A 13293-nucleotide genomic window follows, 5' to 3' on the forward strand; every position below is an offset into this window, starting at 1 on the left:
GATATGAACATGTAGACCTAAGTAGTTACCAAGGAATTACAAAGATGGAGCCAATGAAAAAAAAATTATCTCCCTAATTTTCTTGAATTTTTGTATGTCGTTTTTATCAGTGTTCTAATAGATCACTATAAATTTGCTTAAAATGTCCGTTCTTCTCAGAAGTACAGATATAATCATTGCAAGAAGTACAAAAGCTTGAATAAAGAAGAAAAAAAAAACCTTCCTAAAAACAGCTCAAGTCACAATACATACATGGGCTATCATGACTATAGTTCAGGGAAAAAAAAGAGACAAAAATTATTTCTGGACCAGATAACAGCCAGTCTGATTTGAACTTGGACACAGTGCCCTCTGATGGTTTGCTGAGTAAGTACAGGAAAAGAACTAAAGCACATTTATGACCTACATTCGGCTCTGTTCTAAGTTTTCCTAAAATAAGCCTGGTGTTAAATGAGAATCTCAAATTTATAATCAAATACATTTTATATCTCAGAACTCAAAGCTTACAATCTAATATTCACTCCTTACCTAGAGATAATTGGCTCAGGGTCTGCTATGATATAGCACATGCTTCTTTTCCTTACCACACTTCACCATTCCTTTTTAAACTTTGAGAATAAAGCAAAAACAGTATAATTGATGGAATCTCAACAGTTCTAAAATGTCCAATAACCTGCTCTATGTCTAACATCAATTAAAATTCCTAAAAAGAAATATGTGTTTACCTTCAGCACCAGACAATAGTCTGTAGGTGCTTTGTATTTGTTCCGATAGTCCTGGCCATAATAAACGTTGACATGATCCAGCTGGAGAAAGCACACCAGATCCCGAGAGACCTAAGATAAAAACACCAAAAAGATAAAATTAATAATAATGCACAAACAAGCAAATATACCTGGTTAACATTTTCTAGGTGAGAATCAAAACTACTTTTGCTAATACTAAATAGAAATTATTGCTGTTTACACGAGACAATGAGATGCTCCATGTTTCTTCTTTAATCATTAACGTAACAAAAAAGCAGCCCATTTTACTTACTGTTTTGTCATTCACAATGAACACTAACTTGTTAAGGAGTGTTGGCATTTTAAAGATACTATTAATATAGTCTAGTACATTAAAAACAATAATGTATAATAGAGCTCTCTGGAAAGAACAAGAAAATATCAAGTCGTTCAGTGCCTATAATGCATATGTAAAGTACAGTGATTCGCAACTGGTTGGGGGGAGGTTTTCACCAGTTAAATAGGGGCAACAATATATGCTCATAGGACTATTGTGAAGACTAGATGAGATAATACTGTAAAAAAGTTTAAAACAGTCCTGGTGCCAATAAGCACCGAAGTGATAGCTACACCAGGGTGGCCCTTAGCAGAAGAAGCATATTACCCAAACAAGATAAAAAAGCCTGTAATCCCAGAGAGCTGTGCTGTTCTTCCCAAACAAAAATAAACAAAACTACTCCAGAAAGAGTCCCCAAAAAACAACAAATAAAACTATGATTTCAAATTTGGTAAAGAGAACTGAGATAGGCTCAACTAGTGACCAGAGAAGTAAGAACTTTCAGGTTTCTTCTTCTTTATAATAGATTAATAAACAAAGCAATATTCTATGTCTTCCACGAACTGAAACAAATCATAGCCTGGGTTCACCTTGTCAGCATACTCAATACAAATTAAAAGCAATTAGCATAATGAGGAAGTTCAAATTCCAACAGAAGGGACACACCTTTGCTTTTCCTTTAGGAACATAGTAGATACCAGATGCTCGCAAGAGAAAATAACGCTTTTTCCAGGACTTCTTGCCATCATCCTTCAACCAAAGGACTCCTTCAATTTCTGGTACAGTTACAGAACTTCCACAAAAACATTCCTAAAATAACAAGATTATTTGGAAAGACTTATGATCGTTGGATTCTCAGAACAAAGTTGTGTTTACTCCTGTGAAATGCATGGCAGTTATTAAACCAAAATGGTTTTATATTAAAACCAAGCTGCTAATTTAACCTCAATTAGAACTTTCCAGCCAGGTGTAGTGGCTCATGCCTGTAATCCCAGCACTTTGGGAAGCGGGTGGATCACTTGAGGTCAGGAGTTCAAGACCAGCCTGGCCAACATAGTGAAACCACGTCTCTACTTAAAAAAAAAAAAAAAAAAAGCCAGGCATGGTGGCGCGAGCCTGTAGTCCCAGTTATGTGGGCAGCTGAGGCACAAAACTTGCTTGAACCTGGGAGGCGGAGATTGCAGTGAGCTAAGATCACACCACTGCACTCCAGCCTGGGCAACAGAGCGAGACTCTGTCTCAAAACAAAAACAAAAACAAGACAAAACACTTTCTATTCTAAACACAATATGAATTTGGAACTACTATGGCAATCCTAAAATGTTTATTAAATAAAAATGCCAGTCATACATGTAATACTGAATTTTTACCTACAAACTTTTAACTAAAACACTGTTTCGGAGAAAAACTAAGTTGACACATGAACTGAGTTGCATGTAACAGTAGTTAAATACCTTTGCAAGCAGCATAGTTACACCAAATTTAATAAAACTGTCAGGGCAAACCAAGCATTAGACTTTATTTTTTCTCTACATTTAGATTAGCTGTCAAACTAAACAGGAATATATTTTAAAAGAATGCAACGTGCTAAGTGTATGATTAAACTTTAAGAATTTAAAAACTATCCATTTATGTGACTCTAAGACAAAGAGGGCATTTATTTAAAAAATACTTAATACTAGGTTGAAAGGACTATAAACACTCAAAATTCTAAGTTCTAAACACTATGCTTTGATAAAAATCTAATATTAAAGAAATCAATCATGTATTTGTGAAAGAAAAGAGAAATCCTCAGAAAACACTAATATAGGACATTTGGGCCTAAATTAATTTTTCTCCTCAAAGTACAGAAAAATTAGGAATTACAAGGCAGATTTTTACTTAACCGTAGCTAGTATCACTATGAAAACTGAATGTTGATCTTCGCTTCCTAATTGCCTTGCTGGTAAGTAAGGGTTTATTCAGGTTTTCAAGTATACTAACTTATTTGATTTTAGTTCTTTAAAATCAGCCAAAAATTCAATTACATTTTTCCAAAAAATGATCATGATTTTAAAAATTATTTAATTATTTAAGGATAAGGCTGGAAATAATTTGTGAACAGCTAATTATATTCAAATTTCTCTCTGAGTAAGCAGATAAAAACAGCAAAACCACATCCTTCATTGACCAGCCATCTCTCCCACTTGGCAGCCCCTAAAAGCTCATTATTCTTAGATCACTAGAATATGGCTTGGCAAAATAATAAAGGGTCTTCAGTGGCCTAACACGTTCACACAGTTGAACTCTCTCCCTCATACTATCAAAGAATACACAGGCTTCTTTAATTAAAATTGTAACTACAAATATAGAACACTGACATACTTGACTTCAAAAAGGTATTTAATATTTTATTTTATTTATTTATTTATTTATTTTATTGAGACAGAGTCTCACCCTGTTGCTAGGCTGGAATGCAGTGGTGCAATCTCGGCTCGCTGCAACCTCCGCATCCTGGGTTCAAGCAATTCTCTGCCTCAGCCTCCCGAGTAGCTGGGATTACAGGCGCCCACCACCACGCCTGGCTAATTTTTTTATTTTTTAACAGACAGGGTTTCACCATCTTGGGCAGGCTGGTCTTGAACTCCTGATCTTGTGATTCACTCACCTCAGCCTCCCGAAGTGCTGGGATTGCAGGCGTGAGCCACCACGCCTGGCCTAATATTTTAATTTTTAAATGTGCAGGAAAATGGGGGTTGTCATACCTCCAAGAGGACTTCTTTGTTTCTATCTGCCATCTCAGCTGTTTCCTTTTTCCCCAAAAGATAATTCTGGAAAAACAAACATATGGAAGGGATGGGTGGGGAAGAAAAAAAGAAGGTTAAAGCATAAATCCATTCTGTTATTCCCTTGGCACAGGTGTGTGTATGTTTTCTTCTAGAGAAATAGCAACTCTGATTTCTGTTGGTATAGAGTAGAATAAACTTTGAAAAGTTACCTGTGTATGGGCATCATCACTAAAATGCTTAACACCAGTCTCCTCCTTGCCTGTCCACTTCTCATAAACTATCCTTACCCAGACTGTGAGGTGGTATTACATTCAACAGCTGGCAAATATGTTTTGGGATATCTAATGAAAGCTACAGTTAGAGGATCTGAAAGGTTTAGAAATTCATAAGTACAACAAGTAAGGCAAATTTCCTTAAAATATACTGATCTAGGTGCAGAAAATTTATGTTCTGGCTTTTTAAGAAGAAATCCCATATTCTCTGGGACTCATTTATTAATAATCTCATTTACTTGACTCAACTAAAAATCTGAATTCTGGCTGGGTGCAGTGGCTCACACCTGTAATCCCAGCACTCTGGGAGGCCAAGGTGGGTGGATCACGAGGTCAGAAGTTCAAGACCAGCCTGACCAACACGGTGAAACCCCGTCTCTACTAAAAATACAAAATTAGCCAGGTGTGGCAGCACGCACCTATAGTCCCAGCTACGCAGGAGGCTGAGGTAGGAGAATCGCTTGGAGGCGGAGGTTGCAGTGAGCCAAGATCACGCCACTGACTCCAGCCTGGGCAACAGAGCGAGACTCCGCCTCAAACAAACAAACAAACAAACAAACATAAAAATCAAACTGAAGTCTACTCATTAGTACACAGTCATCCCTTGTTGTCCATAGGAGATTGATTCTAGGATCTCCCCTGTATACCAAAATCTGCTGATGCTTAAAGTCACTTATAAAAATGGGGTCACATTTGCATATAACCTATGCACATTCTCCCTTGTACTTTAAATAATCTCTAGATTACTTACAATACCTAATACAATGCCTACCTATCATTTAATTTGCATGAATTCAATGCAGTACTCAAGCGTGGCATATTCAAGTTTTGTTTTTTAGAACCCGGAATTATTTTTCTGAATATTTTAGATCTGCAGTTGTGCGAATCCACAGATGCAGAACCCATGGATATAGAGGGCTGACTGTAATTCTTTTTTTTTTTCTCTTTTTTTTTTTTTGAGACGGAGTCTCACTGTCACCCAGGCTGGAGTGCAGTGGCACAATCTCGGCTCAGTGCAAGCTCCGACTCCCGGATTCACACCATTCTCCTGCCTCAGCCTCCCAAGTAGCTGGGACTACAGGTGCCTGCCACCACGCCCGGCTAATTTTTTGTATTTTTAGTAGAGACAGGGTTTCACCGTGTTAGCCAGGATGGTCTCGATCTCCTGACCTTGTGATCCGTCCACCTCAGCCTCCCAAAGTGCTGGGATTACAGGAGTGAGCCACTGCGCCCGGCCTGTAATTATTTTTCATAACTGCCTACAAAAAGATCTGTTGATACCCCCAAATATGTATTCTTCACTAAAACATCCAGAAAAGATGTGTCATGGTTATGCCATCTGAAGCATAACTAGGCAATATCTTTAACACTGCTGCAATTTTTCCTCATTACTACTTTTTATTGTGGAGTTGTTTTCCCTCACCTACTGAATTTTGTAAAATGTCTAGGTATTGGGAAGTATTAACTCAAACATTATTTTGGAATAAGGAAAGATGTCAAATAAATCAAAGTATGTTTATTAGAATGTAGAGCCATTTGTAATCAAGGTTACTGGGATGTTTAAAAAGTAATTCCAAAAGAAGTGTCAACTGGATAAATGGCTGGAGTAGAGAAGTACTTTTCTTTGATGAGATGACAAACTCACCAAATAAACAGCTGGGTTCAACACAGCTCTGGATTACAGAGCCAAAAGACCTGGTAACTCACTAGAGCTATACTTCTGCTTCCAAAAGGGCTCACCCCATCTGGTTCTGGAGGACTGGGAACCTCTTTGGGGCCTAACACGTGGGCACCAGCTGACTTTCCACCGCAGCAGCAGCAGTAGTAGATGACGCTCCTACAGGATTTTGCAGGTATATCGCTCCAACCAGGTGTTTACCAGTCTTTTAACTCTAACTTAGCAGTAATCGAATAAAACAGGAGACATATTTACAAATCCTGACCTCTGTAAGTTGTTTGGTCTTACCTGTGGGTTTTTGAAAAGTGCATATTTTTCTATACGCTCCATAAATATAAGCTTGTTTTGGCTATCTCTTGTCCAATTAAGAAGATTTTCAACCAAGTTTTCATGGTCTTCAAAGATTCTCTCTGTCCCAAAATAAAATATCCATATTTTGTTAGTATTCATTAGAGTTGCATGAAAGACATGAAACTTTGTGAAGTAGTTAACCTCAGAACCACATAATCTTAACCGACATTTTAGCACCTAAAAATTATCTGGTCTTCCCTAATTTTTCAAACAAAGAAATATGCCTTAATTATGTTAATGACATAACCAAGGTCACACAGCTGATATATGGAAGAACTAGGACTAGAATCTAGGCTTTCTGACTTGCAGGACACCATTCTTCAGTCTTAAACATTTTCCCATCCCACCCTTAAAAATAAAACATTAGTTACATCTTATAAGTTTCGATATCAAGTATTTCCTATTTAGTTCTTGGCATTTAAAACATTTCCAAGATGATTTCTTCTTTGATCCATGACTGTTGTTTAATCTTAAACATATATGTATTTTCTAATTTCCAAATTAGAAATGAAAGAACATGTCCTGTATACCGAACATATGTTAAAGAACACGTTCTAGATATGGATTCTTTGAAATTTGTTAATGTGCTTTGTTTCCCGAGTCAAATGCTGGTTTAAAGACTTCAGTACAAATTCAAGTTAACGTAATAATTTTTAGTAAATGCATCAGTCTATCCAGTTCTTATTTGAAGAAAAAAACTATTTTGTTACCTTTTAAAAAAACTTTGTTTTAGCCATTATAAAATCTGAAGTGAATTGGAAATGATCTTGTATTCAAAGAACTCTTAAAACACTTCAGAAAAAAATAATGTAAAGAAGCCAAATTATGAAAGGTAATTTTATCGAAAAAATATATAAAGATGAGGCCAGGTGTGGTGGTTCATGCCTGTAATCCCAGCACTTTGGGAGGCCGAGGCGGGTGGATCACAAGGTCAGGAGATCAAGACCATCCTGGCCAACAGGTGAAACCCCATTTCTACTAAAAAATACAAAATATTAGCCAGGCGTGGTGGTGCACGCCTGTAGTCCCAGCTACTCAGGAGGCTGAGGCAGGATAATTGCTTGAACCCAGGAGGCAGAGGCTGCAGTGACCCGAGATCATGCCATTGCACTTCAGTCTGGGTGACAGAGTGAGACTCCATCCCCCCAAAAATTAAAAAATAAAATAAAATAAAAACATATATATATATATAAAGATAACTCAAAATGTTTTTATCAGCATGAAAACTGATGAAATTACACAAAAATTAGAAAGCAATTAAAGCAATGACATTACTAACCCATTTGTAATTCAGAAACGGTTTCTACCAGTGACCAGTCTAAACTATAACCGCAGTGGGATTTGTCCATCAGGTTATCCAGTACTTGTCTTACTGTCTGCCTCTCATCCACCATCATTGTTTTAGAACTGTCATCAGACATGTGGACTCTGATCACCAGCTATAACAGGTAAAAAGAAAAGTAAATGAACACTAAAAAATGGCATTCTAGGAAAGGCACTGATCCAATATCAAATAAAATTTGGATTAATGTATTTGTATATAAATTAAAACACAAATAATGACTTCATTATGCAAAAATATAGGCTAAAAATCAGACATCAAATAACCTGTAAGTAAATTTAAAGCATTTTAAAAATATAACAGATAAGGTTATAATGTTATGATTACTCCTTTAGGAGAATTCAGAACCAGAAAATTACTCCTTTTATAATGCATTTTACCCACAAAAAATACTACATGTGAAAAATATATTACTAGGAAGAAATGCCCCTGTATCTCTCCATATCTTAGAGGTACATTACATAAACAAGGCAATTCTTCACAAATCCAAAAAACTGATAAAAAAATCCCAAACCAGGAAGAGGCCCACATATCACCTTTTTCACTTGTGCCTCTTTAATTTTCTCTAGGGCAACTCTGATCTTCTCAGCTTTCAATTTTGCTGCCTGTTCTTCCTGTGAACACAAAGCATTTCAGATAAACAATGCTAAGATGATGAAATATTTGAGAAATCTTTTTTATCCTTAAGGATGCTCCCAGCAATAAATTTCATTAAGAATATAACTACACACAGAGCACATTTAAAAAATAACTGTTCACAAAGAGCAGACATATTATAAAGAAACATTTTATAGATGCAGACTTGAAGATGTCTTACAATAGGCATTTCTACATCCAATATTCTAGAGGAAAAAAAGAACTCTGTGATGTAGTAAATTACCAAGTTTGATTCTGTCAATGTGAAGCAGATGAATTTCAGGTTCTGGGATAGGAGAAAAATGAATGTATAGTGGTGACAATTTGTTTTACCTGCAGAATCCCTCAACTCTGAATTTCCACTCCCTCCAAAGTAAGGGCAAGCCTTTGAATACTAATGTTCTGTTCTGTTACACTGAAAGTATACCACTATCATAAAAATATCTACAACAAAAAACAATACCTACCTATTTACAACCATATAAAAACCCTTTAAAAAATAAAAATGTAGGTACAATCTCATTAGTATACCAATACAAATATAAGAAGCTGCCTTATTGCGTAAGTTTCACTCTGCTTTGGAAAATCATACAATGTAATCAATGTCTTATGTCAGTAAATTCAAAATTTGTTTTTATTAGTTTACTGACAATATTTTTAAATGCTAAATATGATTTTCCAAATAACTTAAAATTTCTAGTAACTTCTACCTCAGAAAACTTAGATTAAAAAGAGTAATAAAAATTATAACAACTAAAAATATACTTAAACCATTTGTCTGCTTTTTTCTGAATTAGCATATAGTACCCTAATACTGGTACTTGTAATTTCTAGCAATAGGCCATAATATGCTGTGGCATTAATCTCCAATTTTAAAAAACTTGTATAAGTAAACTTTTGTTTATAAAGGATTATTTTCTATTTTTAGGCTTTTGATTACTCTGGAAAATATCTAAGAAAAATAAAAACTTCTTGGTTGGGCGCGTTGGCTCATGTCTGTAATCCTGGCACTTTGGAGGCTGGGGAGGGCAGATCATTTGAGGTCAGGAGCTGGAGACCAGCCTGTGCAACTTGGTGAAACCCCGTCTCTAACTAAAAAAAAAAGTTAGCTGCTCTTGGTGGTGTGTGCCTGTAACCCCAGCTACTTGGGAGGCTGAGGCAGGAGAACTGCTTGAGCCTGGGAGGCACAGGCTGCAGTGAGCTGAGATTGTGCCACTGCACTCCAGCCTGGGCAACAGAGCGAGACTCCATCTCAAAAAAAAAAAGAAAAGAAAAATGGAAACTTCCACCTTAAATATTCCTTAAGTCTAAGAAGAAAAAATCCTCATCATATCAGCCAAACTTTATCCTCTCTGCATTGTGATGAAAACCACAATCCATATGTTACTCATTAAAAAGCTAAAGCTTCCAGGGCAAAAAACAAAGAGAAACTCAATTCAGTTCATAGATTTATTCTGTCTGCCTAAATTCTGTTGGCTTTCTTATTTATGAACTGCTTTTTATTTTATACTCTAGGCTGTCTCCCATCAAGCTTAGTATTTACTATTTTGTGGAACAGAGAAGAAAACAGTGGTTAGGGAAGGCAGTGGGCTTGGTTGCCAGAAATCTGATCCCTTCCATTGAAAGGAGCCAATGAATTACCATAATAACCAGGGTCTGGAAATACTATCTGTAAACTCAATTAGGCAAAAACAAAGAACTTTATTTTTAAAATGGAGAGGGCTAAGACAAGACTGAATTCTTATACTATTATATATTCCTCTGACTAAAAGATTAAATCATCCTATTTTTTAAAAAAAATCCTTTATGCAAATAAACAAATAGCAGAATTATAAAACATGTTTACGTTTTAAGATACAAATTTTTCTCTTTTTAAAACAAGCTGTGAAACGAGAAAACTAAATTACTGTCATTAAAACTCTCAGTTTTTAGAATTATGAGTCTTACAGAAACAAATTGTTAGGTAAATTACCAAAACTTATATGCGTTTTTGATGAACAGAGCACTACTTTATAAAGGAATCTGCAATACTAGCATTTTCCAGCAGTTTTTATGAAATCAGTTACTTGACAAATTTAGGGGAAGAGAAAGAAGAAGGCAGAAATTTCATGAATATTTTCTCAATGGGATAATGGTCTTATTATGTTCCTCATGGCTCATTTGCTGCATCCTTATATTGGCATGAATAGCAAAGAAAGTTTACCAAGGTATATTTGCAGGTTTCACTTCGTATCCCTGAAAAGTAAATTTAAAGTCTGAAGAGGAAAAACTGATATGTGGAATCAATGTTTTGTATATTTGGAATATAAACATGAACTTTTTTCTTTTTGAGATGATGGAGTCTTGCTCTGTTGCCCAGGCTGGAGTGCAGTGGCATGATCTTGGCTCACTGCAACCTCCACCTCCCGGGTTCAAGTGATTCTCCTGCCTCAGCCTCCCAAGTAGCTGGGATTACAGATGCCCGCCACCATGCCCGGCTAATTTTGTATTTTTAGTAGAGACAGGGTTTTGCCATGTTGGCGAGACTGGTTTCAAACTCCTGACCTCAGGTGATCTACCTGCCTAGACCTCCCAAAGTGCTGGGATTACAGGCATGAGCCACCATGCCCAGCCAAACATGAACTTCTAAAAGGCCAAATTCTTTATGGTATTACATAATCTATAAATTTAACATTTTAAAAGTTTACAAAATGCCCTCAAAGCTGAACATATTTCTGAGAAAAAAGGAATATTCAAGAGAATGAGAAGACAAGGCATAAACTGGGACAAAAAATATTTGCAAAAGAGTATCTGATAAAGAACTGTTATAAAAAAAAGAGAGAGAGCTCTTAAAATTCTTTAAAACAAAAATGAACATGATTTTAAAAATAGGCAAAAGACCTGAAAAGATACCTCACTAAAGAAGACAGCTAGTAAATAAGCATATAAAAAGATGTTCAACATTATTTGTCATTAGGGAATTACAAGTAAAATGAGATACCACTACACACCTATCAGAATGGCCAAAATCCAAAACACTAACACCACCAAATGCTGACAAGGATGTGGAACAATAGGAACTCTCATTCATTGCTAGTGGGAATATAAAATGGTACAGTCACTTTGGAAGACAGTTTTGGCAGTTTTTTTACAAAACTAAATGTACTCTTACCATACAATTCAATTCAGCAATTGTGCTCCTTGGTATTTACCCAAATGAGTTGAAAACTGATGCCTACAAAGACATGCACATGGATGTTTATAGCAACCTTATTCATGAGTGCCAAAACTTGGAAGCAACAAAGACGTCACCCAGTAAGTAATAAATAAACTATGGTGCATCCTGACAATGGAATATTATTCAGCACTAAAATGAAATGAGCTCTCAAGCCATGAAAAGACATGAAGGAACATTAAGTGTGTAATACTAAGTGAAAGAAGCCAATCTCAGAAAGATATTTAGTGTACAATTCTAACTACATGACACTGGAAAAGCCAAAACCATAAAGACAATAAAAAGATCAGTAGTTGCCAGGGGTTAAGAAGGAGGAATGAATAGGCAGAGCACGGAGGATTTAAGGGCTGTGAAACTATTCTGTATGATAATACAATGGTGGATACATGTTATCACATATATTTGCCAATATGCATAGAATGTACAACACCGGCAAGGCATGGTGGCCCATGCCTGTAATCCCAGCACTTTGAGAGGCCAAGCGGGCGGATAAGGAGTTGAAGACCAGGCTGGCCAACATGGCAAAACCCTGTCTCTACTAAAAATACCAAAATTAGCTGGGTGCAGTGGTGGGTGCTTGTAATCCCAGCTACTCAGGAGGCTGAGAAAGGGAGAATTGCTTGAAACCAGAAAACGGAGGTTGCAGTAAACAGAGATCACACCACTGCACTCCAGCCTGGGTGACACAGCAAGACTTTGTCTCAAAAAAAAAAAAAAAGTTGACACAACGGACATAGGGACTAAACAAAGAAGAGACCCGTGTAACCAACTAACATACATTAAACCAATTAGATTTCCTAACTGTCAATAAGAAATTTTTATAAAGCAGCTAGATGGGGGCTATTTTAACAAATCCAAATCCAGCTGCTCTTCCATTTGCTCAAAATGCTACTCTTTATGCTTACATAAAGTGGTCCAGGTTAAAATTGTATGAAATTAAGAGCTGGGTTAACTTCAACCTAGGCATATTTTAGTTTATACTTCTCTAGTTTTATTAAAGGATAACCCTTGCTAGCAGCTTTTTGAAGAAACAGAACTGATCATGATACCTCTTTTAGAGTCTGAGTATCATCCCTGGAACAAAACTGGAAATGAAAATGTTTATGTCAAATTGCAAGACTCCTAATATTTTTATGCTTCCTGTGGGCAATAAGCTCTTTCTCAGAGAGTGCTATTTGTGTCTACTGTATTTAAGCAATCACCATATCTTTTAACTATTAACAACCTGGGAAAAATAGAAATTGTCTTAAGCTCATGGGGTGTTGTATAATACAGGAAAAATAAATGTTTGCTGATACGTTTAGATGACATACTTAGAACACCTCCAATAGTTTATTTATAAAGAAAATGCAAATCTACATTCAATGTTTACAGCCCAAGTTTAATACAAAAGACAAAGCTTTATTCATCTTATGTTCCGCTTCCAAAGTCAGGTGTTAAGTTTTCTGCCCCATATCCTTGGACTGTCCCTTTCTTCACAACTATATTAAACTTAAGTAAAAAATACCTCACACATGTAAAAACTTAAATTTCTCTCCCATACCTTCTCTTAAAAGAGCAAGAGACAATCTACTTTCTACTGAAAAACTCCTATGTGGCTATCAATAACCACCAATGCCAAGCCTCCTCAAATTTACGTAAAGGACAAAAACTAGGTGAAGATCCTATGATTAAATGAAAGCCAACACTGTGGCTACAAAGTGTTAGAACTTTCTCTACGGTGTAAAAATTAGAATACTTACAGAAAGTGCTACTGTTGCTAAGTGTTCCTTCAACTGGGAAGCTTAAGCTTTGTGGGTTCAGAACAAACCCAGTTGAAATTAAGGGGCTAAACAGTGGTTAAGAATTCCTTCAGGATCTAGTTTAATTCATAGATTGCAATACAATGTAAATTAAAATGATTTAAATAGAACTTGGAAAGATATAAACAGCTTAAGGGTCATTAAACAGCACTGCTTAGAATCAAAATA

The 13293-nt window shown here is 36.1% G+C and overlaps 2 protein-coding genes across 13 annotated transcripts in view; one reads left to right on the forward strand and one right to left on the reverse strand.

Moving 5' to 3' along the window:
* The window catches only part of ABI2 (abl interactor 2), a 130765-nt gene extending 124823 nt beyond the window's left edge, over positions 1–5942 (forward strand). For all 3 annotated transcript variants that reach the window (XM_055379450.2, XM_055379451.2, XM_063695117.1), the window contains exon 13: positions 5836–5942. In XM_055379450.2, the coding sequence (XP_055235425.1) occupies positions 5836–5927 (92 nt within the window). In that variant the 3' untranslated portion in view covers positions 5928–5942. The remainder of the gene's footprint in view (positions 1–5835) is intronic.
* The window catches only part of RAPH1 (Ras association (RalGDS/AF-6) and pleckstrin homology domains 1), a 101176-nt gene that overhangs the window by 19839 nt on the left and 68044 nt on the right, over positions 1–13293 (reverse strand). For all 10 annotated transcript variants that reach the window (XR_010129681.1, XR_010129680.1, XM_055379445.2 and 7 more), the window contains 6 exons: positions 8010–8087; positions 7411–7570; positions 6069–6190; positions 3807–3872; positions 1729–1872; positions 726–836 (listed from right to left, as the gene is read on the reverse strand). Coding sequence is in view for 8 of the 10 variants with exons in the window: in XM_055379445.2 (XP_055235420.1) it covers positions 726–836; positions 1729–1872; positions 3807–3872; positions 6069–6190; positions 7411–7570; positions 8010–8087 (681 nt within the window). In the remaining 2 variants the exon portion in view is untranslated. The remainder of the gene's footprint in view (positions 1–725; positions 837–1728; positions 1873–3806; positions 3873–6068; positions 6191–7410; positions 7571–8009; positions 8088–13293) is intronic.

This window comes from Gorilla gorilla, chromosome 11 (genome assembly GCF_029281585.2).
Source record: "Gorilla gorilla gorilla isolate KB3781 chromosome 11, NHGRI_mGorGor1-v2.1_pri, whole genome shotgun sequence".
In the NCBI taxonomy this organism is placed as follows: Eukaryota; Metazoa; Chordata; class Mammalia; order Primates; family Hominidae; genus Gorilla; species Gorilla gorilla.